This window comes from Eptesicus fuscus, chromosome 10, assembly GCF_027574615.1.
Source record: "Eptesicus fuscus isolate TK198812 chromosome 10, DD_ASM_mEF_20220401, whole genome shotgun sequence".
NCBI lineage: Eukaryota > Metazoa > Chordata > Mammalia > Chiroptera > Vespertilionidae > Eptesicus > Eptesicus fuscus.
In genome coordinates, this window is record NC_072482.1 from 79,196,083 (window position 1) to 79,222,554 (window position 26,472).

General features: G+C 37.9%; 1 protein-coding gene across 1 annotated transcript in view; it reads right to left on the reverse strand.

Annotated features, from left to right (window-relative positions):
- LAMA2 (laminin subunit alpha 2) overlaps positions 1 to 26,472 on the reverse strand; it is a 489,326-nt gene that overhangs the window by 351,410 nt on the left and 111,444 nt on the right. Inside the window, exons 2-3 of the mRNA XM_054722564.1 lie at positions 19,487 to 19,657; positions 11,974 to 12,086 (exon numbers count right to left, since the gene is read on the reverse strand). Coding sequence (XP_054578539.1) covers positions 11,974 to 12,086; positions 19,487 to 19,657 — 284 coding nt within the window. The remainder of the gene's footprint in view (positions 1 to 11,973; positions 12,087 to 19,486; positions 19,658 to 26,472) is intronic.

Here is a 26,472-nt window from a genome sequence, read left to right on the forward strand (position 1 = left end):
CTGCTTCTGCCTGCCAGCCTGATCACCCCCTAACCACTCCCCTGCCAGCCTGATTAACAACTAACTGCTCCCCTGCTGGCCCGATCGCCCCCAACTGCCCTCCCCGGCTGGCCTGGTCACCCCCAACTGCCCTCCCCTGCTGGCCTGATGGCCCTCAACTGCCCTTCCCTGCCGGCCTGGTCACCCCCAATCCCAATTGCCCTCCCCTGCAAACCTAGTCACCCCCAACTGTCCTCCCCTGCAAGCCTGGTCTCCCCCAACTGCCCTCCCCTGCTGGCCTGATGGCCCCCCAACTGCCCTCCCTTGCTGGGCTGGTTGCTCCCAATGGCCCTCCCCTGCCGGCCTGATCTCGCCCCCAACTGCCCTCCTCTGCTGGCCAATTTGGTTCTGATTGGTCTGTTTCTATGTCAGTCAGTGTCAAAAGCTCTGCCTCCTAGGCAGCCATTGGCTTCTCACAGTTGACCCAGATTTGGTTCTGATTGGTCAGTTTCTATGCCAGTCATCGTCTCTGGGCCTATCAACAGGGCCTGATCAGAAAGGCGGAGCTGATCAGCAGCCCTGGTAGAGGCCTAGAGAGAAATGGAGGTGCAGCTGCTGACCAAGCCCAGAAAGAAAGAGAGAGGTAAGTGCTGATCAACAGCTGCCACAGAGGCTACAGATCAGACCCTGCTTCTCTCTTCAGGCCTCTCTCTGGGCCTGATTTGCATCCCCCTCAGCAGTCAGTGCTGGGTCACTGTGCCTGCAGCCATAGCAGTCAGTGCTGGGTCGCCATGGCACCCAGCACTGACATCAGGACTGACTTCTAGTTGTTTGAGCCTCCCGGTCATTGAGGATGTGACAGACCCAGGGTTTTTATATATTAGGATTTCGCACATCTTAATTTCTAACCTAATCACATTCTTATATACCATTTTACATTGCAAACTAACAACTGAACATCTCTTATGACAATTTAATTTTGCTTTTTAAAGAAGCAATTCTGCCTGTTTTACCATCAAATTAGTTATAAGTTGCTAGCAGTAGAAAATATAGAATATTCTATAAACATCTTTTAATGTCTTAACACATAATAGATTCTCAATTAATATTTTTAAAATTTAATTGGATAGGTGATACAAAATAGAATGCCAACTCAGAAATGACTTAAGAAACCTCAAGGTGATTTCTATGCATGTTCTGTGCACCAAAGAGTTGGTTCCAACTCCTGGCAACCCTGTGAATAAGTGACATCCACAATGACCTGTCCTCAACAGCTCAGCTTAGCCCCTGTAGACTCATGTCTATCACTTCTTTTACCGAGTCAATCTATCTCCATGAGGTGTTCTACAAGTACCTAAAGGATGAACCTACCTAACCACCATACAACATTAATAAGTACAGATGACACATGCCTCATCATAGACAGAGGGGAAATTCTACTGAGCTAACAATCCTAAATATGTCTAAATCACATATTCTCCCTCTGAAATGAAAATTTGGAAAAGAGAGCATTGTGCCAAGGTTTGTCAAGCTGGCCTTTACACCTAAATTTTAAAGAGGTGTCCTCAATTGCCAGTGAAGTGTGAGGAGTGTAAATGAAATGAACAATGAGAAAGTTTCAGAACCTGATGTCATTCTGGCTACAATTTAAAAATAAGAATAGTAGACAACACTCATATAACTATATAAACACTTCTTAAGGATTGAGTGCCAAATAGTTATGATGACTATTTTGAAAGGCTACTATTTTAAGAGGAGATGTGATCAACTTCTTACAATAACCACCCTGCAAATTCTACCCTCTTGGTAGTCTGCCTAGATTTCTCCTGGTTCTTTTTGCTAGAAACCCACCAAGTCATAATATAATTTTGGTGATGTCAAGTCAAATGATTTATGAGGTGCCAAGACCTAGATTTTGGAAGCCCCAGAAGGATCTGCAGCACACACAGGACACTTTAGTGTCTCTGTCTCCTCTGTGTGACCTTCACAAACAAGTGCCCTGTTAGTGGGTCTGACTGCTCCTGCACTTTCCAAAGTTCTCCAGATAGGACTAATTGGTTGTCCCTGAATAAAAATAAATAAATCTTGTGGGGTTTTTAACCCTCACCACTAGAGAAAAATCAAGGCTAATAAAACTAGGACTCAGGCTGCAGGAGGGGAAAAAACAACTTTAAAGCTACATAGAACAATTTCTAATATTGACATTCTTCCTATTAAACAGGTTATAAACATCACAAAAAAGTCACAGTTATAATTATCTGGAAAAAGAGCAAATTATATTGGACATTTTCTGTATTATCAAGTGTCCTGCAATAAGCATTCTATCAGTCTCTAACATAATTAATTTATATAAAAGCCTCGACTAGAAAAATCTCACACACCTTCCCATTTACCATAAAGTATGACAATATGTTCTCATTGAATTCTGATTCTGAAATCACTATCCAATAGAACATTTAATCACAATGTCTAGATTTAAAATTTATAGGACAATATATTTTTAGAAAAGAGAAGTAGTACTTCAGCAATATGGTATCAAGCTCTATCTCCTTTGTGGTACCCAGGGCATAAAACATAATAATCCATAAAAGTTGTTTGACTACATTTACTCAACATCTAATAGTAATGCTGCATAATCATCAATAGTAAAATATGGCATTCTACATTGAATCCATCTAAACAGCAGAGACTGGATGGCAGCAAAACACCCAAGCAATATGACCATAAGTAATGTTGAGGGATATTGTAGAAAGGAACACCATAAATAACACTCTATCGAAGTGCTTCATTTGGAAGCCAAGATTCTGTTCAATATAAATATATTGTGGGTGCTGGCCAGGTGGCTCAGTTGGCTGGGGAATCATCCCATACACCAAAGGGTTATGGGTTTGATTTCAGGTCAGGGCACATACCTAGGTTACTGGTTTGATCCCCAGTGGGGCGCATATGGGAGGCAACAAATTGAGTTTCTCACCTCTCTCTCTCTCTCTCTCTCTCTCTCTCTCTCTCTCTCTCCTTCTCTCTCTCGCTCTCGCTCTCCCCCCACTCTGTCTGTCTAAAATCAATAAAAATATATTCTTGGGTGAGTATTAAAAATAAATATATAAACAAACAAACTGTGGATTGTTGTTAGAGAACCGTAGCTACTGGCAAAGCATTATAAAAGGTATGAAAGATGGAGTTTCAACTTTTTCTTATCCCAGGCTTTCTATCTGCAATCAGTATAGAATGGTATCACAAACAGTGACCATAAACAGAAGGTAGTAAGTATAGACACTTGTTGAAAGCATTTAACATATAATTTTAACATATATTTTGTATGGATGAGACACTCGAGTTTTTGCCTGTTCAGCATAATATACTATCGAGTATCATCACAGATGGAAATGCAGAATTGTAGCATGACTTTTCAAATTCTTGATGTAGTCCTTTTTGTGTCTAGGTCATAAACTTTATTATTATAATGCAAACCAAAAAAGGTAATAATTTAAATTGTAGATATTCTTGACATTAATAATTTAGACGTGCATCAAATGCTTCAAGTACACAGCACACTAGACTAACTTCAGATCAATTTTTGCAGCCTGAGCATACATAAAATTATTGAAATAGGAGCAAAATACATTTAAATGTTCACATTCTTAATAATCTTTTTAGGAAGGTTTAAAGGGGGATATTTAAATAGGGACTGAGGCAGCTCCAGGATTAAGAAGGGTGGGAAGGACAGTTACACCTTCGGTCAAATTTGCTTTACTAGCACTACTCTTACCTTTGTGTTTTCCATCATTCCTAATACAGATTCTAATATTCTGCACTTCTGCAGAATATTTAAGTCCCACTGAGTAATATATTGGTTAGTCCACTGATTCATTTATTCTACAAATATGATTGAGCAATGCATTATTTATTTTGCCAGTCTTTAAACTAGGTCATGAAATACAACAGTGAAGATAAGAAAGTGGCTCTCTCATGGGGATTATATTTTAGAAAAATAGGCAGTACACCAATGGTGTGCTGGAACCAGCTTGCACTGGCTTTCAAAAAGCCAATTGGGTGTAACTCTTCCCAATTCCGTTTTGAATGACATCATGTTGGTAACTTAAAATCAGCCCTTATGGGAATATTTACACCAAGAAAACTGGCTAACACTACAAATCAGGGTGTTTTGTTTTGTTTTACCCTCTGGCGAGCCAGTTGTTAAACACTTTCCAGGTCTCCCATTGCAACAAACAAGGTAAATGAATAAATAGTGCAATTTTAGGTAGAAGTTTCTAAAATAGATGGTGACCAAGAAAGGAATTTCTGAGGTGACATGTGAGCAGATACCTCACTTACTAGTTACATGAGGAATGATATGTCAAGATCTTGGGAAGGAGCATTTGAGGTAGACGGGATAGTAAGTGTAAACAGCCTGATGCAAGAACAAACTCGGGTCATCCCAAGAAGGTCAATGTCTAGAATAAAAGATTAGCAGCTACACTGTTGGGGTAGCACACAAGGGCCAGGCCATGCAGGCTGTACAGGATGTAGCAAGGAGTATGGATTTCATCTGTGCATGTTAGGAAGCCATTGGAGGATTTTGGGCAGAGAGGGTGTGAGATCCAATATACATTTTTAAAAGATTGCTATGGCTGCTGTTTGGTGAGGAGGCCATAAAGAGGGATATGAAACAGAGAGACTAGTCAGGGGCTCTTCTGTAGCCCGGTGAGAGATAATGGTGTCTTAGATTAAGTGGTAGTGATGCAGGTAATAGTGTCAGATTCAGGATATATTTTTTAGGTTCAGTTTGCAGGACTTGGATAAGGGGCATGCAGGGGAAAAATAATCAAGGATAATTTCCAAGGTTTTTGTTTCTTTTCATTGTTTTGTCTGACAACTGGATTAAGAGTGGTGCTATTGCTGAGAAGTTCTGTTTTGGGGGAGGTAAATCATCAGGACTTCTATTTCAAGCTATAAGATTTGCAATATTCCATTAGATGTGCAAGTATGTTGGTTGAGGGACAAATGCAGTGTGTAATATTAAATGGCCTCTGCCACTTTAGAAAGTTTCATATCCTTTCTGCGCCTCATTTTTCCATCTGGACAATAAAATAATAATACACTTCCATCATAAAGTTGTGATGATTCCAAACATAAAGTTAAAAAGAACATAAAACTTTGTTTAGAGTACACTACAATTTAAAGTGCATGTGTATTTGTGTGTGTATGCTGAAGAGAACTGCAATCAACCCAAATGTTAATGCTGTGAACTTTTATAAGATAAAGTAGAATCTATATCAAAAAGTGAGTTCACAAAAAAATCCATAAATACAGTTGTTTTTGCTATTTAACCCAGGTAAATATGTCAAGATGTATATGGCAAAAACAACCAATAAGAAAGTACCAATGGAAAAACTAAATGTTTCAAGAATAAAATTTAAAAGTACTCATTTAAAGTCATACTGGAAATAGTAGAATGCAATGATTTTAAAGAGATAAATAATAAGATGTTTAATAAAATGTACTTTTATGTCAACATGTAATTCATGAATTATTTTATAATTAGAAGTTTTAATGATAATCAAGAAAATTAAAGCTGGTCAAATACATTCAGTCTTCAGACAGGAGATAAAGATTATTCTCAAAAAAACTGACAATACAACCAGATTTAAAAAGGACTGTAAACAAGAGTCTATTTTTTATAGTTTAGAATATCTTCTTTACGTGAATTGCTAAAACAGAATCTCCACATTATGTTATCAATAGATAAAGGTGCTTTTCGTTGAAACTGAACTCTTTTGGAAACTTGGAAGTTGGCTCCTAATGGAGAAGCCACACATTCCATCTTAACTTTATTGGATGTTTAAAAAACTAATATTACTAAAAAGTTGATTTAAGTCTAAGGGTTGGATTAGCAATTTATACTATTCTGAGCAAGGACTCATTTATAGAATCATATTATAGAGGAGGGAGATAATATGATAAAGTAATGCTATAATAGCAGCAAGAAGAAAGATCAGAGACCAGAAGATTCAGCCAAGGAGTCCATTTATTCAATATCTATTTATTGGGCACCTATTATTTGCCAGTCACCAGTATCCACATAGATGCTGGAAAAGTAATAAAATTTGTAAAGAAATTACCAAAAGCTCTTATATATTTCTATATTTAAATGGAAAAATAGTAAAGAATTAAAAAATTAAAATTTAAAATAAATAGCAAAATATGAAATTATGACTTTTAATCCAATCAGCAGTGCTAATTTCATTTCAAATACAAAATCTTATTTTATCAAATTTCTCACTATTTTTAGAAATATTTGACTAAGATATAAAAAATTTTTAAAAATGCAGATATTTAACATACACACTAAACAAGTTTACAATAAACCATTTGTTCTAACAAGTTGTTTAACACCCTAACCTTCATTATGAATCTATATTTGGCAATGCTATTTAAAAGACATAATTTTAGTGTTTAAAAAACATGCTTATTTTCTATGTCTTCAGAAATGCTTCTTTTATATAATTTAGAGTATGGAATTCTATTTAATATCTATGTGTAAACAGGACTTTAAAAGCTGTGTTGATATGTAAATATTCAGGCAGGATTTTCATTGTGATTACAAGAGAAAAGTTAAATGTGCTTCCTTAGGAAAATAAATTAACCACACTAAAAATGAAGAAATAAGGATTTACACTCTGAAAATCCTTTTGACCAATTTGGATCAATAATAATTTTTGTCAAATCTTCTAGCATGGTGTTTAGTCAATTGCAGTTGAAATTGTCCAAAAAATTTTCTTATCAAAGGCCCACAAACTGCACGATTTATTAAAAACAAAAGCACTTAAATTGACTGATGATTAGCATTTAATAAAGCAATAACTCTCTCCAAACATTTTGAGAAGACATTTAAATAGTCAAGTCAGTATTTCAAATTATTTCTATTCATATATATTAGAGGTTAGTAATGTATTTGATAAGTCCTAATTTTAACTTCAAGGTAGGGTTTTTAATTTAATGTTTTTATATTAATCCATTCTAATTTTTAGTGACAGCACAATTATTAGCATGTATATATGCCAACATATATTGTATAGAGCAGAGAAGCACTGATATTCGTAAGTACTCTAGTATTCAGGTAAGGAATTAAGTTGCATGAATGTCTATTTGGAATACAGAGGGCAGGGTCTAAAATAAAAAAAAAAGAACTGGGTTTTGACTTTGGTTCTATTGCTTGCCAATTGCAAATTTTAAGCAGGTTACTAAATCTCTCTGAAGCAAAATGTTCTCATCTGTTATATCTTTCTAAGAGAGTTGAAAATTCCTTATGATAAATCATGTAAAACATTTTGCCCAGTACCTAGTACAAAATAAGTTTCAAGAAGTGTCATTAGTAACTCCCTAGAGACAAAAATGACTGCTGAATTTCTTGACACTAGTATTCAACATATATTTATATTACAAAAACATAATTTATATAAATAAAGCAGTTCATTCCATACCTGACTGCATATCACAGCTTTTTTGTTAATGACACATTTTAGCAAGCTGAGCAAAATTGTCCAGAATTTAACTTCATATAATGTAATGCTTGTATCTGTCATGTTTCAAGATTCTCAGATTTTATATAGGCACTCTTCACTGCTATTCTTTCCAATAGCATATGGTCTAAAAGTTATATATCTCTCAGAATGTTTCACCCCAGATTATCTCAAGGAAGATTTGAAAATCATGAAAGAAAATCTGAACCATTAACACCTCACATCCATTGGGATGGCAATTATCAACAATAACAACACAGAAAATAAGTGTTGGCAAGCGTATGCAAGAATTGGAAATTCTGTGCACTGTTGGTGGGAATGTAAAATGGTGTTCCTGCTATGGAAAACTATGGTGCTTCCTCAAATACATTTATAAATATACTAGAAGCCCGTCACGGGGGAAGGGGGTGTCCCTCAGCCCAGCCTGCACCCTCTCCAATCTGGGACCCCTCGGAGGATGTCCAACTGCTGGCTCCCAACTGCTCATCTGCCTGACAGCCTGATCACCCCCTAACCACTCCCCTGCCAGTCTGATCGATGCCTAACTGCTCCGCTGCCAGCCCGGTCTCCCCCAACTGCCCTCCCCTGCAGGCCTGGTCACCCCTAACTGCCCTCCCCTGCTGGCCTGGTCGCCCCTACCTGACCTCCCCTGCTGGCCTGATCACCCACAACTACCCTCCCCGGCCGGCCATCTTGTGGTTGCCATCTTTGACCACATGGGGTGGCCATCTTGTGCGAGGGCATGAGGGTCAATTTGCATATTACCTCTTTATTATATAGGACTTGGGGCCCAGTGCACGAATTTGTGCACCTTGAAAGGAACTGTAGGCCATGAGGCTGTGGTGGGCACAGAGGCAGGTCTTGGCTCCTCCAGCCACCACCCCGGCTCCTACCGCCACTGCTCCCACACACTGATAGTGCCGACCCTGCTTGCACCCGCTGACAGCACTGAGTGATTGGGGCCAGTACCAGCAATGGGTGCGAGCAGGGCCAGCACCGGCAGCACTGGCAGCAGGTACAAGAGATGGCTGTTGGCCCCAATTGCCCCTCAGGAGCAGGGGGAGGTGGAGAAACCCTGAGGGGCAATCAGCGGCAAACTATCAGGGTTGGCACCAAGAGCTGGCCGTGGGTGCAAGTGGTGGCTCCAGCACTGGCAGTGGGTGTGAGTGGGCGCAAGCACCAGCAGCAGGTGCAAGTGCCAGATGGGACCGCAGCGTGGGAGCAAAGAATTTTTAGTAATCACCAGAGGCTCGTCCCAATGACAGCGACTAGCGCTCCTCCTTAGTCTGGCGTCCCCACTCACCTGCTCCACCATTCTGTCATGGCCAATGCCCACCATGTTCCGCACATGCCCCCTGGTGGTCAGTGCACATCATAGCGACTGGTTGTTCAGTTGTTTGGTTGTTCCACCATTCCGTCTATTTGCATATTAGCCTTTTATTATATAGGATATGTTAACTTTTGATCCAGTTCTGGGTATATACCCAAAGAGAAATAACAGAGATTCAAACGGATATTCGTAACCTAAGTTCATAGCAGCATTATTCATAATAATGTTAAAAGATAGAAACAATCCAAGTGTCTACAGAAAATGATTGGATAAACAAAATATGGTATATACATATAATGAAATATTATTCAGCCTTAAAAAGGAAGAAAAAAAAAAAACCCTTCTGACACATGCTACAAACATGGATGGACCTTGAGACATTATGTTAAGTGAAATAAGCCAGACACAAAAAGACAAATATTGTATGGTTTTACTTGTATGAGGCGACTAGAATAGTCAAATTCAGAGAGACAGAGGTATAATGGTGGTTTCCAGGGGCTGAGAGGAGTGGGGGAGAATGGGGAGTTACTATTAAATGGGCACAGTTTCAGTTTGGTAAGCTAAGAAGAGTTCAGGAGTTGAAGATGGTAGCACAACAATGTGAATGCGTTAATTCACTGAACTATAAGTGGTTGTTAAGATGGCAATTGCTATGTAGATTTTACCACAATTTAAAAAATAAACCAGAGTGTGCTCTGAGAGTCTGACCATAAGTGAAAATGTGGCCCAAAGTGTCAAATACTACTTATGTTGAGAAAGAAGAGATAATCTTAGTTAAAATGTAACTGAGGAACAGAGTCTCTTCTTAAGGTGAAAAATACTGTTATTGACTGTCAGTGAAGGCAATGATGTGGACAAACAAACAAACAAAAACACATAACAACAACTCAGCTTTTACAAAGAATTTTCTGACATATCAAAAGGCAGTGTAAGAAATGGGAATTATTTCAGGGATGAATTAGTAAGCCCTCTGAGGTTCTCTTACTAAAATACATATATAGGCTACTCTCTATCATACTACCAAATAGTGTGATACACTACTAAGATCTGAATATGTATATCCCCCGAAAATTCATATACTGACATTTTAATCCCCAAGGTGATGGCATCAGGAAGTGGAGCCTTTGGGGTGTGATTAACTTAGGAAGTCATAGCTCTCGTAATTGGGATTAGTGCCCTCACAAAGGAGACCCTTCTGTGATGTGAGGCTTCAGAGAGAAGTCTCAGACTTCCAGCCTCCAGAACTGAGACATTAATTTCTGTTGTTTATAAGCCACCAGGCTGTAGTATTTTGTTATAGCAGCCCAAGCGGGCTAAGACACATACCTTGTTGGTATCTTCTCTGTGTCTCAGTATCTTTATCTAGATACGTATGTAAAAAGCTGACAGAGCCACTTGGAGGTATGTCAATCATGACATCGGGATGTTATCTATCTGAGAAATCTCAGTTATGTGTACTATCATAAAATTAAGCAAATTGTAATCTTAATGTGACATCTATATGGTTTAATTTTCTTGAATTTATTCTAACATCACAGGAAAATATCTTTACTTTCTTACTTTACTTCTTGATTTTTCTATTTTATTTTTATTAACAAATTATACTCAACATTGATGATGGAAAAGCTGATCATCTGAAATGAATTCATGAAGGTAAGAGGCAGTGAGGATGATGATGAAGCAAAAATGAAAAAAATTATTTAAATAGTATGATGGAGAAAATGACATATTCCATGCCATATTGCAAGATTTTAGCACAGAAATAGTAAACAGTATGAAGACAGAAAGCTAAATTAAATATTTACTCTGTATCTTGAAGATTATTTATCTTTGTTTCCTAACTTGACTTATTAAATTAATATAATCATAATGACCCAATGCAGAGAGGAACTGCTCATTAGTATTTGAGCCTGATTTCCTTGGTTGCACTACATTACAAGGCCAATGCTTCTTCATTGTTTCAGCCAATTTGAGATTAATCTACACAACCTCCTGACAGCAAACTTGGCTGAAAAGCCACTTTAAAATATTTGTAGGAATAAACAAAACTGAGGTATTTTGACAGGGAATATATTACTTTTATTATTTAGACACAATGTGGCTAATAAGGATGTATGATTTTTTTTTCTGTACAGTTTTATTATACCCTGTTACCTTAATTTGAAAATTATACAATCAACATTTGCAAGTTAAAGAATAAACTGAAACTCATAGTGGGAGCTTCCAAACTAAATCTCAGTGTTTAGAGCCATTCACCTTTTATTTAAAGATTCTCTAATAAAGAATATTGCCACTCATTGAAATTTAATATATTTTTGCTGTATGCTGGTATTTCCAATAACTAAGTGGTTTAATTCGTCCCTCTTGGCAGCCACAGTTGACCACTGGAAGAATAAAATGGGAGAATACACAATATCACACCTACATAATGAAATGCAGCTGTGATTTATGTGTGGAAGCCATCGGATAGTTGTGAAAAACTGCCCACATTCCATCTATTTTAGGCTGTGCTGTTCAGACTTTCCATAACAGAATTTGCATGATATGAAAATGTTAACAGATCTTTTCCCCGCAGATTTTGAATAGATCTCTTTCTTTGTATTGCTATTTCTGTTTTTAAATAAACAGTTCTCTAATTTATTTCCTGATTTCAAGAACCATCTTCCATGGCAGTCATCTTGACACTGCTGTAAAATATTGTTGATCCATATTTTCATCATTAACTCTCATTAGTCAGAACAGAATTAGCTTGTTATTCAGTGCTAAACTCTTTCTGTGAATTCATTTTAGTTGTGCTTTAGAAAAAAAATCCCCCCAATTTTAAAACAACAACATACTAAATGAATAGGCCGCTTTGTTAATTATATCAAGAAAATAATGGAGGGTGATAAAAAGAGAGAGAGAGAGAGAGAGAGAGTGTGTTTCCTCACCAAAGAACTACTAGTGACCCTAAAAGCAAATCCAAGATACAATTTCAAAGTGGAAAATGATTACGGAAAAAAGACGAAGAAGAAGCACTACACCTAACGTAGAAAACAAGGTGAAGGGATTAAGAAGCACAAATTATTAGTTAAAATAGTCATGGGGATGTAGAATACAGCACAGGGAATTACAAAAAAAAAAAAGGAGGAGGCACTGTACCTGTTGTAAATCCAGTGTAATGGTCACATAATGGTATTCAATTCCGTTCTTAATACTGGGACTCTGCCACCAAGTGTTCTTTCCATCAATAGCATTTGTAATTGGGTGTCTCTCTATTGAATCAGCAGCAGCATGTGAAAGGAGGAGAAAAGATCATATAAAAAATGTATAGCTGTTTCTTTAAAGAAAAAAGTAAAAACTAAGTTAAAACATCATCCTATGAACATTCATATACTTTCAACAGAACTTATTTAACATCAACGTTTTCATAGCACTTTCTACGAAGTAGTGTGAAATGGCTAAATTCTGAGGCTATAAAATAAGAAGCTGCTCAGTACTCTGGCCATCAATTCAAATGGGCAAATTTAATAATAACTACAGAAGTTAAGTATAAATACATAATATTGAAATCTAACTGATGTGTCAATCTTTCAAAGAAACAAAACCTCCACTGTTTGAAGTGGCTCTAGTATGCCATCAACTTTGTTAACAGGTACACAAAATCCTGAATAGTGGCTTTAAGGTACTTGAAGATTTGTCCTTCTGACACATTCATTACTGAGACTTGGGCAATCCAATATGTGTCTGGTTTTAATATAAAAGGCTGTCAAATCCATCTTACGCGGTCCTTAACTTGCCAACTTTCTTCTACTATTTAAGAGTATAATGAAAGATACTCCAAACCTCCCAGCCAGCTTTCGCCTGTCCCCATGATTCCTAACTCAGTGGAGAAGTCCATACAATAAGAGCAAGCAGGAAGAGGACTGCACATCAAACTACATCCTGCCAACAAACCATGGATTTCCCTTGCCTTTACTCCGATATATGAGGACGGGATCTATTGTGAGGATAAAAGGGAGGTTGAGGATAGAAAATGAATAAAAGGTGTGGACAATCATTGTCCCTTACCCCCACAGTCTGCTCTTACAGTCCTTCCTCCTTAGATTCCTCATCTCCTCCAACTGAGCTCCAGGCAGGCATCTCACCGCAGCAGCCATTGCCTCTGGGCTGCCAAAGCCCTCCTTGCATTTGGGTTCTGTCATTGGTCCTGGTCTGAAATCTGTGCCTCTCATTTCCCACCAGTTCTGCTCCCTTTCTCCTCCTCTAGAGAGGCCCAGCTTGTGCACAGGTCAGACTGGCAGGAGTGGAGATTGTGGGATGTTCCTATTTCTATCTCCAGGGCTTAATTAAAGGTACTTTGCATCCCAATCTCTCCTTTAGAAGTCAGCCTATTTTCCCCTAGAAACTTAAACCAAGTGGGGGTTACCTTCCTTGCTGCTTTACTGTTCTTTATGAATGAAAGATGCCTTGGGGTTTCAGTCTTGAGAACTTTTATGACACTAATTCTCTGCGAAGATGTTTCAAATGAATGGCCTAACAATAACCTTTTAGATCAGGTGGCATAGTAAAATATAGAAATGTTTTTAAATGCCTAAAAAATACATATTAAGAAGGTTTTAATTAACTTGAAACTTAAAGTGTGATTTCCCCACTGCCCTGAAGCGTGTGTACCCCAGAGATAAGGACTTGAACTGACGCAGAGTGACTTGTGTCAAGATAAACACTTGCCTGAGTGAAGTACTCTCCTTAGCCCTCTCGCCATATATGAGATTAACATATGTGCATTGACATAAATCACTGATAGCCACCTGGGCTGCTGCGGGTACGAACAAGCCTTAAATATGGACCCCTGCCAGCCAACGATGCTCGTCTTGTCGAGACATTACAAAGGCCCGTCCCTTTGTCTGTCTGACAAGCGACGCTGCTCCACGCTCCTCTTCCTGCCAGATGACAGATAGGCCAGAAATCCCCAATTGAGACTCGACTGAGCTCTTGGGAGAAGAACGCCGGCCCCCTGCACCCGGACCAGACCAGCCCAGCTGCCGGACCCCAGAGGACACCACCACGGGGATCCCTAACTCAGCTAGTACCCGCAGCCCTCAGGAATTTGTGTGAGTAATAAAAAGCTGTGTGATTTGCAACTGCATATGTTTCATGCGGTGTAATTCCTCCGGCAGTTAATTGAATTAATTTGCGTATGCTTAAACTTTAAAACCTCTGGTCTTTGTTGGTCCTAAGCCTGCCACTCTGGTCCTGCTTGCGTAAGAGCAGTCTCTTCGCGAGCAACTACTTGAATGTCCCACACCTGCACGGTTAAAGTTTGTCTCAAGGGACGCCTTAGATAAACACCCCGGATCCTTTCCCGGGATCTTCTTAGGACATCAGAACACATGTGTTTTTTGGTAAATTCAAGAAAGACTTCAAAACAGGAACAAACCATATCACTGTGAGGAACATGGACTTGGACTCTGGGTGTGCCCACAGTAATCCCACCAGGTGTTCCAATGACAACGTGATGAAAAAGCACCCGGGATGGCATATGAAGAGCTGGAGAATAAGAAGCGAGACAGTCCACCTGGTTCCACCATTTAGTACTGAACTGGCCATGAACAAGGCACTAAACTCTGTGTGTCATACCTGAAGTAGGGATAACAAAAGTCCATTCATAGCAGTGGCTCCCACATTCTTAATTTTCAGGGGAAAAAAATTTTAAAAATGTGTGAGAGAAAGATTTGGGGAATTGATACAGGAGTTCAAGCTCTTTATTTCTCCAGGTAATAATAGTCTCCTGTCTACTTTACTATCATTTAATATAACATTACTATTGTTTCATAAAATAAAGGACATTGAAAAGCAACAAAAGATTTTTTAAAACCATAATATCAAAATAAAAGATAGTTTTTAAGGTATTCCTTTTTTTTATCATGAAAAATTTGGAATTATGTTCTCATTTCCTCATTTTGCCATTGACTAGTAAAAATATCTTGGATGGGAACTCTCAACTTTCAGGGGAGTTAGCTGAGAAACATGACAACTATTGATATTATTAACATTAATATGCATATACATAAAATTAATTATATATCTGTTCAAAATGTACACTGTTCTGAATTTTAATTGGAGGCAAATTATATTTAACAAAAAGTTTTAACATAAAAATCAAGCCAAATGAAGTCCATATTGCAATAGAAGTGTAATAGTAAAATCATCTTCAAAAGAAAGAAATATTAAACTGAATATTCAATAAATATGCCATTTTCAGATTATGAACACTTTTATTACATAATAATTTTATTAATGTAATCTGCTAAAACCTGTTTAACTGAAAACCAAGACTTATGTATTTGAGTTACTTATGTTAATATGAGTTATGGGGCAGGACAAAAATAATTAATTTTTATTGGTAAATTATTTAATTCAACTAAATAGCTGTATGGACTTTGTTTTGTATCAGGTCTTTTTACATTAGCAATCCATTGAGATGAGGCATCCAATCTCATTAATGAAAAGTAAATTTGCTATATATACTGAATAATTAACGCTAGTTAACTTGTTCTGCTGAAGCTAGGAAAGGTGTCAGTTCTTTATAATGACAACAAATACCAGAGCATAACTAAATATTAAATAAATGCCCTTGGTGGTGTGAATGGGTGATGTAATTGGCCCATAGGAATCAGAATTCATAAATGAATTATTACTGGCATTTCTTCTGAAGAAAAATAAATAATGCAGCAAACATTTCCTCAACATACTCTTGAATCTTCTTTACAGACTGTGGGTTTAATGTGTGATAGAAAAACACCGACACAAAACCACATTTCCAAATCAAATTCATGGCTCTTAAGTAATTGTGAGAGGAGCTGTCTAATTGGAAATTTTGATATCTGCCACTTCAGGTCAAATTGATATGAGACTTATTCACACAAAAAGGAAGTCGGGGGGTTGAATGAATAATTAACCTAATCCCCATTATGAAAGTTTAATCATAATTTATTTGCAAAAACTGATTAATTGTTGGCATACTTCCCTTTTTTACAAGAGATGGAAACATAATATTCTTAACAAGAATAGCTACACAAGTCAATCCAAAGCTAACAGCATCTAAAATTTGGTGAGGAAATTGTTAATAAAGTAAATCTTTCCAATCTTTCTTTTTAATGGGGAAGCACAATCTATTAATAGTAGAAAGTTCAAGTTTCCTCTCCTTTGTATGGTGATTAAGTAGAGGCTTCCAGATTTATTCTAGCTGTTCACTGAATTTGTGGAATTTTATCATCTGTTGCTCCAACTTTTGCTAAAATATATTCATGTGGGTTATTGCTAGATTTTTATTCTTGTGGGGTATTCTTTCTAAATGTCCAGTTCTAAAACAGGATTTTAAAATGTAATGTAGCTAGGAATTTACAGTTAATTGCACAAAGTAAATCTAGACTGTGATAAGTTTAAAAAGCACTACAAATAAATTAAAATGGGAAATACAAAACATACCTCATCTGTACCTGCTTTACTGAAGCAGTTTATTGCTTTTTTGTCCCAGTTTGAAAATATGGAGTAGACTGCCTAACTATGGATGTCTTCCATTGAGACAAAGAGACCTTGAATATGGAACTTAAAGAGAGAAGTAAAAGCTGTTCTTGGACTAAATTTAGTGAACGCATCTCATTCATTTTCTAACCAAGTCTCCACTCAGTTTTTCCTCCAGCCCCATCTTCGCACTTTTCTCATAACCTGTCTCTTATGATTGACAACATTTCCTTCTTTTCCGGAATGCTTTCCCCTCTTATCGCAAGTCATTCAGCTTTTAACCACCTTCTTGGAACTTTCTCTAAGTTCCTTCTAAGTCTAACCAACTTCTTGGAACTTTCTCTTGTTCCTTCAGTTCCCATTGATGCTTTCCTTCTCGAAATCCACGTCATTTATAATATGCACCACAGACATAGTCCTGAGTTTACTGTTTTGAACATTTGTCTAATTGCTTTCTATAGCTAAGCCTTATTTATCCTAACATTATACTTACAGGCAGGAACTATAAATACAGTTATTCATATGGAAAATAATACAATAATTAATAAATAATACTAGAATAAACTGTTTTGCATTCTCACAACTATAAACCTACTTTTACCCTACCCTGTATGTGGATTTATACTTCAATACATACATACACACACATATACACACATATATATGCATCCATACAGACACACACATTATTTTACATACTACCTATAACTCTAACCCTTCCTCTCTTCCTAGCCCGTCCTAAACACACATTTATATACTCCCAACACCATCCCACCATTCCCCCCAAAACATTTCCATGCCTCCAGGCTTTCTCGCATTATTTATGAAATCATCAAGGGTGCAGTTCCTGAAGTCATGGCAGTTTCTCCCCACCTTCATCATTTTCCCTAATGAACCTAAAGCTAATAGTCCAATCAGCTGATTTATTTTTTGTTCCTTTCTTCAATTTTCTTGCTTTTGATGTTTTCCCATGGCTCAAGTAAGATCCTTTGCTCTCATCATGCTATACTGCCGGAAGCCAATTCCAGCATGTCATAATTGCAAGAGTTTCATCAAAAGGTTGATGGAACTTGGGGAGTCAACAAGGGCTGAGTCACATATGTTATCACCTGTTGGAATGGCTGAGGGCATTTCCCCCAAACCTGAAAGGGATGATTGTTTGCTGCCAGACAGCCCAGGGCATCTTAATCTACATGTTATTGCCTCCTACTGGCCAAACACCTGAACAGCCATAGGCTATTCCCCAATCTGACAATGCTTGTGTACCCTACCCTTTGAAGTGTATTATCTCCACCTTGCCGTAGGACAAATTGTCTTAATAAAAAGCAAGGGTCCTGAGACAAGGAGAATTTGGTTCCTTCAGCTAGGCTACTCTGAACCCCTATGCCTTTCAGAATTATCTTTCGTCTTTGGACTCCTACTTAATCTATGCACAGCCTTTCTCCAGATTGCTGTACCCTTCTTAATGCTGGAACAAGAACCCTGGCACTATACAGGAATAACAAGCAGATGGGCTGTGTTCCATCACTCCCACCCAGCGCCCTCCATGACAGTCTATACCACAGAACAGAACCAGAGTCATTAAAAAGCAAGGAGGTTCTGGTGGTTGCCATCTTTGGTTTCTTAACTTTTTTTTTTTTAACATTCCTTTGTATATAAGACCAGCAATTATAATCTCAAAAGTCCCAATTTTCCAGATATACTGTTTTTAGCATCTCTAAATTAGTAACAGAGAAGGGACTAGCATTCTTTCTTTAAACCAGCTGCAAGAAAGAATGCTCAATGCCGCCCAACTTCCTTTTGATATAAAAATGTAAATTGTGAGAGAAAGCTTTTTTCCATTTTATAAGTTTTACAACTTAAAACAAAAAGAGAAGGAACACTAAGAAAATTTAGAAGTAATATAACTGTGAAGTTTAATCCCATTATAACTCACCTCATTGACATTAAGTATTCACTTTATTAACTTCCCCAATATATATATTTAATGATTCCCCAATGCACATTTCTAAATCAGCCTTCATCTCACACCATTCTCCCCTTTTCCATAAAAATGCTTTACTCTTTAAACTAAATTACTTACAGTTCTCTGACTATATCATGCTGTTTTATACCTGCAAGATTCATGTATGCTTTTTCTTTTATAATACTTTTCTCTTTTTCATCTTACTAACTTTAGTTTTTCAGTACATGGGTCACTTTCTCCCAGGAATCTCTAGATGCTCCCTTAACACTTGATTTACTTTTCCTTTCTCCTCTGTTCTCCTTGAAACCCCTTAAGTCAAGGGCTATGTATGACTTAACATTATGTTTCAGTAAAATGCATTGCTAATGGCAGGTGTTCAGATGCTTGCCGAATAAATACATGAATGAGTCTGAGATATCAGAGCTGTTCCTAGAGGCCACCAAGGTGGCTTTGCATGGCACCTGTCCTTACAACCCTCTTTCATCTTCATTATCTGATTCCTGCCTCTGCACTAGACTCCTCTCTACCCTCTGCCCTCTGACACGCTCAGTTCTTGCCGTTCCCAGAGCAAGTGAGGTTTTCTGTCTTACTCTGATTTATCTTCCTGGCATTCCTTCTTCTCTTCCCTCTCTCCTTTTTACCTGCTCAGTTCAATCTTGGATCTCAGCATAGATATCACTTTATCTGACAAGCCTTCATTTACACCAAGACTGAATTAGTGACCATCCCTCTCTCCCTCAGGGCCCTATGCTCATTCTATCCTTTGTAACTATCACACTATCTAGTAATAGTCTGCTTTTGCCCATTTCTGCATTAGTTGAAGCCAGGGACCACACCTTATTCCTTTTGGGTCCCCACCACAGTACCTGGCACATAAGTGACCAATGAATGACTGAAGTCTAAATTAGCAACCACATCCTCGGATACGATTTTGGAGGTAGTAAACCTAATGCCTGCCACAGGTCTTCAGCTAGAAAACCCTGGTCAAGCACTCTTCCTGGTTCTAACATAAGGAAATCGAATGTTTGTCAAGTTATGGAGAAAGGCTATGAAAAAGCTCACAGTGGACAAGAAGTTCTAGAAATTTGGAGGACCACAAGCCCTTCGACTTTTAAACTTCTCCTCAAAAATTTCTCAATTATAGATACTGCCCATTGCCAAATGAAACATTAAAATACATACGATTTGGATTGCTGCTGTTTTGATTGCAGATTCGACACTGGGGGTCCCTCACGGGCTGCCCAGGTACATGCTCTACCAATTTGCAATACATTTCGGGTCCTTTTTCTCCACATGTTGCATTCGTGGTGATGATAGCATTAGAAGCAAGATTCAAGACAGCAGGAAATAAACCTGAAAGAGATGGACAAATGAAGGAGTGTGGGCCAGAAACAATATGATATGATTTTTCTGCATTTTAAAATAAAATTAAGATAGGACATTTTTCAGATAGGAAATCAATCAAAAGGAAATTATCAGTGATAAATATCTGACTCAAGTACAATACAAATAACATGTGTTATCAAATGAACATTTTTCTTTTTGCATCTTTAATATGGAATTTAAAGCGATCTTCTTAATTTATTAACCTCTAATACTTAATTAGAAACTACTGTCTCTAAAATACACTCTCTAAAAAAGCTTTTGTTCCTATTATTGGCAAAAATCTCATTGAATAATCCATCTTCCATTTAAGCTATTATGTAGTATAGCAATTTTCATCATGTGCCATAAGAATTTTTAAAGCATGCATTGCCTGACTATTTAGTTAGGGGCACTGATCTCTTTTCCCTTAGATTGTAAAATGCACACACACACACACACACACACACACACACACACACACACAAATATATACAAAGACAACAGTAGCCATTTAATGTGAATACCCTGTGTAGAACCACAAATATATAGGTCATATAACAGAGTTGCATCTTATTGGTCATGTTGCATAATAAGTTTCTGTCTGATTGGTTAATTCTTGTCATCAGAAATCCTTATTACAAGTATAGGCACCTAATTTTTTTACAAAGCCACTTTGAGCAAAAAGAGAAGGTAACTGCTATTATTATTTTTTTAATCAATCAAAATTATGCCTATTGTTTTTTGTCAGATCAGCAAAAAATACATATTTTTGGTGTGCTGCAGAATTTTAGTAATAAGTTAATGTGTGCCATGAGATGAAAATGGTTGAAAGTGCTGATCTAGTAGTAAACTGTAACCATATGTAAAGATTTTATACAACCATGCATCTGTTTTTCATGGTCAATTTTTATGCTCCAATTATCATTTAATGTAAATGGTTACTGTAACTTCTTTATATCCAGACTGGGGAAGATAGAAAATGATTAAAGATTTTAGAAAACCATTCTTTACTGCCTTCTGTACTACACAGCATTATTATACACCAATATCTTACCAGAAACAAGCAATCATCGTCGTCCATGATCATACACCAGAAATCATTTTTAGATAAAATGAAAGTGTTTGGCTTCCTCAGAAACAATCTCAGAGCCCATTTCAGTTCAGGGATGGGAGGCCTTTCATGCCATATGAGAAGCCACTTAGGCCCTTTATTTTCTCTGAATTACTGTCAATTCTGCTTCCTATGTGTCTAGTATTTGTATTTGACAGACCTCTTTTCAATAGTAAAGTCCCTCATCATAAGTCACGGTTTAACTGCAAGACTCATCTTGGAGCATTTGAGATTACAGATCATTTGACCCACGTTATGTAAGGAACATGCCAACCTTTAAGGAAGTTTCTGTTCTATACACATGCCAAGTGGGTCTATATCAGTTCAACCTCTGACAAAAAAGCCCTTTACTGACTAAATCTCATGTCCTGATGTTTTACTGAGAACCCTAGAGTTTTGGATTCATAAAGTGTTTTCTGTATTATCTTCAAAACTTAGCACATGCTGGGTACAGAGTAACCACTCAATCCTATATAATAAAAGGGTAATATGCAAATCAGTCAAATGGCAGAACGACAGGTCACTATGACGCACACTGACTACCAGGGGGCAGATGCTCAGTGCAGGAGCTGCCCCCTGATGGTCAGTGCACTCTTATAGGGAGAGCGCTGCTCAGCTAGAAGCCGGGATCACGGCTGACAAGTGCAGTGGCGGTGGCAGGAGCCTCTCCCGCCTTTGCAGCAGTGCTAAGGATGTCCGACTGTGCTAAGCTGTCAGTCGGACATCTCTCGAGGGCTCTCACACTGTGAGAGGGCACAGGCCAGGCTGAGGGACCCCCTTGAGTGCATGAATCTTGTGCACTGGGCCTCTAGTTTATTTATCAAATAAATGAATTATAAATACTGGCCTCATAAATGTTTTTCTGCATCTTCTGAATAATAATCATATTAAAAATAACAATAATGCCCAGCGTGTATGGCTCAGTGGTTGAGTGTCAACCAATGAACCAAGAGATAATGGATTGATTCCGTCAGGGCACATGCCTGGGTTCGTGCTGGATCTATAGCGGGGGCATACAGGAGGCAGCCAATCAATGTTCTCTCTCTTCTCATCATTGATGTTTCTATCTCTCCTTTTCCTTTCCTCTCTGAAATAAATAAAAATATATTTTTAAAAATAGCAATAACAATAATAGTCTTCAGCATTAATGAATGTTATAATGTTCCAGGAACTATTCTGTCAGGGACTGTTCTAGCACTCTACATCTGCATGGACTAACTTGCTACACACAACACATATATGAAATACACACTACTATACCCGCTATTTTGTTAAAATGTTCAGCAGCTTGCCAAGATGACAACTAGCAAGCAGCAGAGCTGTGATTTAAGCCCAAGCAATCTGGCTCCAGAGTCTATCTTCTTAATCATTACACTACATGGTTTCTACAAATACCATATGAAACAGATGTAAATCTATGCCACTTTGTGGTCATGGCTACCCTTAGAATTTCATTGAAAGGAACAATAGTATATCAAATAGCCCTGGCCAGGTGGCTCAGTTGGTTGGAGTGTCGTCTCTTACACCAAAAATGTCACAGGTTCAATTTCCGGTCAGGGCACATACTTAGGTTGCACATTCCATCCCCTGTTGGGAGGCAACTGATTAATGTTTCTCTTTTACATAGATGTTTCTCTCTCTCTTCTCTCTCTCTCTCTCTCTCTCTCTCTCTCTCTCTCTCTCTCTCTTCACACACACACACACACACATTTTCCCTCTTTCTCTCAAATCAATAAAAACATATCCTTGGGTGAGGATTTAAAAAATAGTACAGCAAATAAAAAATTATTTTAAACTAGAGGCCCAGTGCATGAAAATTCATGCACTTGGCGGGGGGGGGTCCCTCAGCCCGGTCTGCCCCCTCTCACAGTCCAGGAGCCCTCAGGGTTAGGAGGCGACGCCCCATCACACCTCTGCTGCTGCCACTGCCAGCAGCACAAGCCTCAGCCGGCCCTGGTTACCTGAGCCTCAGGCAGCCCTGGGCAGCTGGGCAGCTGGGCAGCTGACATATGAGGCTTGCCTGCACCTCAGGCTGGCCCTGGGCGGCTGGGGAGCTGGGAGGACTGGGGGACTCTGGAGGCAGGTGCCCCTGCGAGGCTGAGGGAACTGGGCGCCGCCATCTTGTGGCTGTGGGCACCGTCATCTTTGAGGGTGTTGCAGTCAATTAGCATATTCCCTCCTTATTGGCTGTGAGCGCCACCATCTTTGAGGGGAGGGCAGTCAATTAGCATATTCCCTCCTTATTAGATAGGATAATTAGAGTCTCTATTGAAATCACTTTCAAAACTTTCAGAGAGCTAAGTGAATTCATATGACCAGGCAACACCTCAGTTCTTATCTCAGTCCCTCTTAGGGTCTCCCAAAAAGCATCTTCCCAGTAATCTCTCTCTTCCCTCCATCTCCCCATACTCACAGGTCTCTAAAATCCCTCTCATCCCCAACCCCATCCCAATAGCCCTCCTAACTTTTACTTATCTCCAGCTAAATGTTATTTGAGGTTTCCAATTTTTCTTTGTTTTCTAGGAGTTCAGAACTTACTTTTTTTTACTTAAATGCAGTTACTATATAATTCATTCTTCCTGATAAATTTGTCTCTCCCAGGCCCCTAGATCATCTTTATGCTCCAACCCCATTTCAATGAGACAGTCTGTCGATGTGATATGTCAGCTAATATAATTATTGGTCAGAAAAATATTAGCCATTCATGAAACTGTTATTTATTTTATGAGGAAATGTAGAGTGTTTATAAGAGATACATAATATGCAAAGTTTATTTATATTTTTTTAAAAAGTTTTATCTGTGTATACAAGGCTATTGGAAACAACTTCAATTTTATAAAGTTTGTCAGGTGACAAATTTAAAAATAATTTGATCATTCCCAGAGCGATATCTATATCTATATCTATATCTATATCTATATCTATATCTATATCTATATCTATATCTATATCTATATCTATATCTATCTATCTATATCTATATCTCTCTATCTCTATCTCTATCTCTATCTCTATCTATATCTATATCTATATCTATATCTATATCTATATCTATATCTATATCTATATCTATATCATCTATATCTATATCATCTATATCTATATCTATATCTATATCTATATCTATATCTATATCTATATCTATATCTATATCTATATCTATAAGCCTAAGTGACCAGAACACCAGAACGACTGGAACAGCCAGAATGACCGAAATGACTGGTTACTATGATGTGCACTGACCACCAGGAGGCAGACGCTCAACACAGGAGCTGCCCCCTGGTGGTCAATACGCTCCCACAGCCAACCTCCCACAGCCGGCCAACCTCCCCTGACCCCTCCCTGTGGCCAGCCAACCTCCTGCAGTCCCTCCCCCCGTCTAGCAGGCCCCGACCTGTAGTTGGCAGCCAGCATGAAGGCCCTGGCCAGCAGCTAGCAGCTGGCAGGAAGGCCCTGGCCAGCAGCCGGAAGGCCCCAATCGGCCCTGATCACCGGCCAAGCTGAAGGACCCACCTGTGCACGATTTTTGTGCACCAGGCCTCTAATAGATATATATATAAACAAAAACCACTGCCTATTTGTCACTGTTAGTAATTTGTGTTACTGGGATTTATTATAAGTTTATAAAATTTTAATATATAGTGTAAAAAGACATAGGTGTAAGAAGAAAGATATATGCTGGGAATCCTATTGTTAAAAGGCCAAAACTTTAGCTCTCATCTTTCTGGCATGTGGAATCAGTGTAGGTAGTTCAGCCTCTTCAAACAAAGCAAACTTCCATACACAAACACTGTTTCAGGCAGGAGCCAATATCTCTCACCCTGTACCAGGACACTGTCAGTTTTGCTCTATGATCTTTGTCTCCCCCTCACCTCTGACTGGTCCTAACCTTGGTCCTGACCTTGTAATCTGCTTTGTAGGTGTGGGTAAGAGCCTCTATGCCATGCTTTGATGCAGGCCTGTTGGATCTGATGTGAATTTAACAAGCCTGTACTTTCTAAGATCTGAGTAATCATGGGAGGGGACAAAAAGGAGGAAATAAACGGCTGGTGAAAATGACCTTATTTTATATTGTATGTTCCACAAATATAGAGTTGATTGACATCCTGATTTCCCCACAGAATTAAATAAATAAAATGTGAGCAAGGTGACAGAGTTATAAAAGAATTACAGGTATGGAAGTAATATTGATTCAAAGCTATTTCATACTCATTAAATAATATGGTGTAATCCAAAAGTAACCCCACGGGGCAGGTTTTATTAGTCCCATTTTACAAATGAAGAAAGCGCAGCTCAGAGAAGATAAACAAAATGCATAAAAGTTATGAATTAGATTGATAACTAAAATTTGAGCTCAGCTCTTTAACTCAGATTTATTCTTAGTAGGCATGAAGAGGTAGGTGCTAAAACTTAATTCTCAGTGAAGCTTATCAGTTTAAATATTTCATTAAAGAAATACTCAGCCCCATCCCTTTGTTGCTTTATTGAGTTCTTTACTCATAAACTAAAAACATTACTGATATTTACTTTTTTGGGTCTTTCCATTGATTTGTTTCTGTTATGCTTATTGATCATGTATTTAAAAATAACCTTTTCTTAATTTAATTGCCTTGCTTGGTGATCAGAAAACAGTTGCTTATTGAAATTTCATCAGCTATTTTGCTGTTTATTTTTTAAAATCAGTAACATGTATTGGTCAGGGAAGGGCCCCAATTAGGTGCTAATGACCAATTTGAGGAGTTAGTCAATATCTGAGTTTTTATTGGATCTTCAGCAGGGTATAGTATCGATTGCAGCCCATTTTCATTATATTTTAGCTCTATTAGGCTGTGCCTACTTATTCCCTTTCAAAAGCAACAGAGCAATACTTATTGCCATATGCAATATGGGTTATTTGGTTAAGATTATAAAAACATTACAAGTGTAAAAGAACTACAAATAGCTGGCGAACCTTTATAGAGTATTGATTTACAGCCTCTTAATTCAACTTGAGGTCATGTAATGATAATGACATAAAAGTCAGTCATCGTTATCCATACAATTATAATTGACTTTTTTTTCTGAATAGTACCTAGACTAAATAAACTGTTGGATTTGTGGCTTAAAGAATAAAGTCTGAAGAAAACATAAATGATATTTATTTCCCATGTTATACATTTTTATTAAAGATTATAATATGTACACTATGTAGATAATAATATATTTGTTTCTGTAATATGTATATATTTAGTAAATAGACGATCTACAAAAAGGGTAAATCTACATAATGTAAAAAGTGAAAATTTTGCTACAATACGGCAAACGTTTAGAAAATTCAGCACATTTTTATTGTTTTTATTTGGATGTCTTTATTCTATATAAGCTTGCTCAAATACTGTAGTATATTTATACAAGTTTTTGTGATTTCAATGATCTTCATTTTCAAAACCCCACAATCTGACAAATGACAGAAGCATTTTTAAAACTGCATATGAAGGTTCTACTTTTAGTAATTGTGGAGTAGCTTTTATTGGACCAAGCCTCTCACTGATGACAGCTATAAAATATTAACAAAATAAATCTGTTAAAAATCCAAGTAGTTGAAGACATTGGGGACCAACCCAAAGAAGATAAGCCAGAAGGGATGTGTATGCTTAGAAGAATGAAGACAGTGGAAGTGCTCCAGACTGCACCATGCAAAGTGGCTACAAAC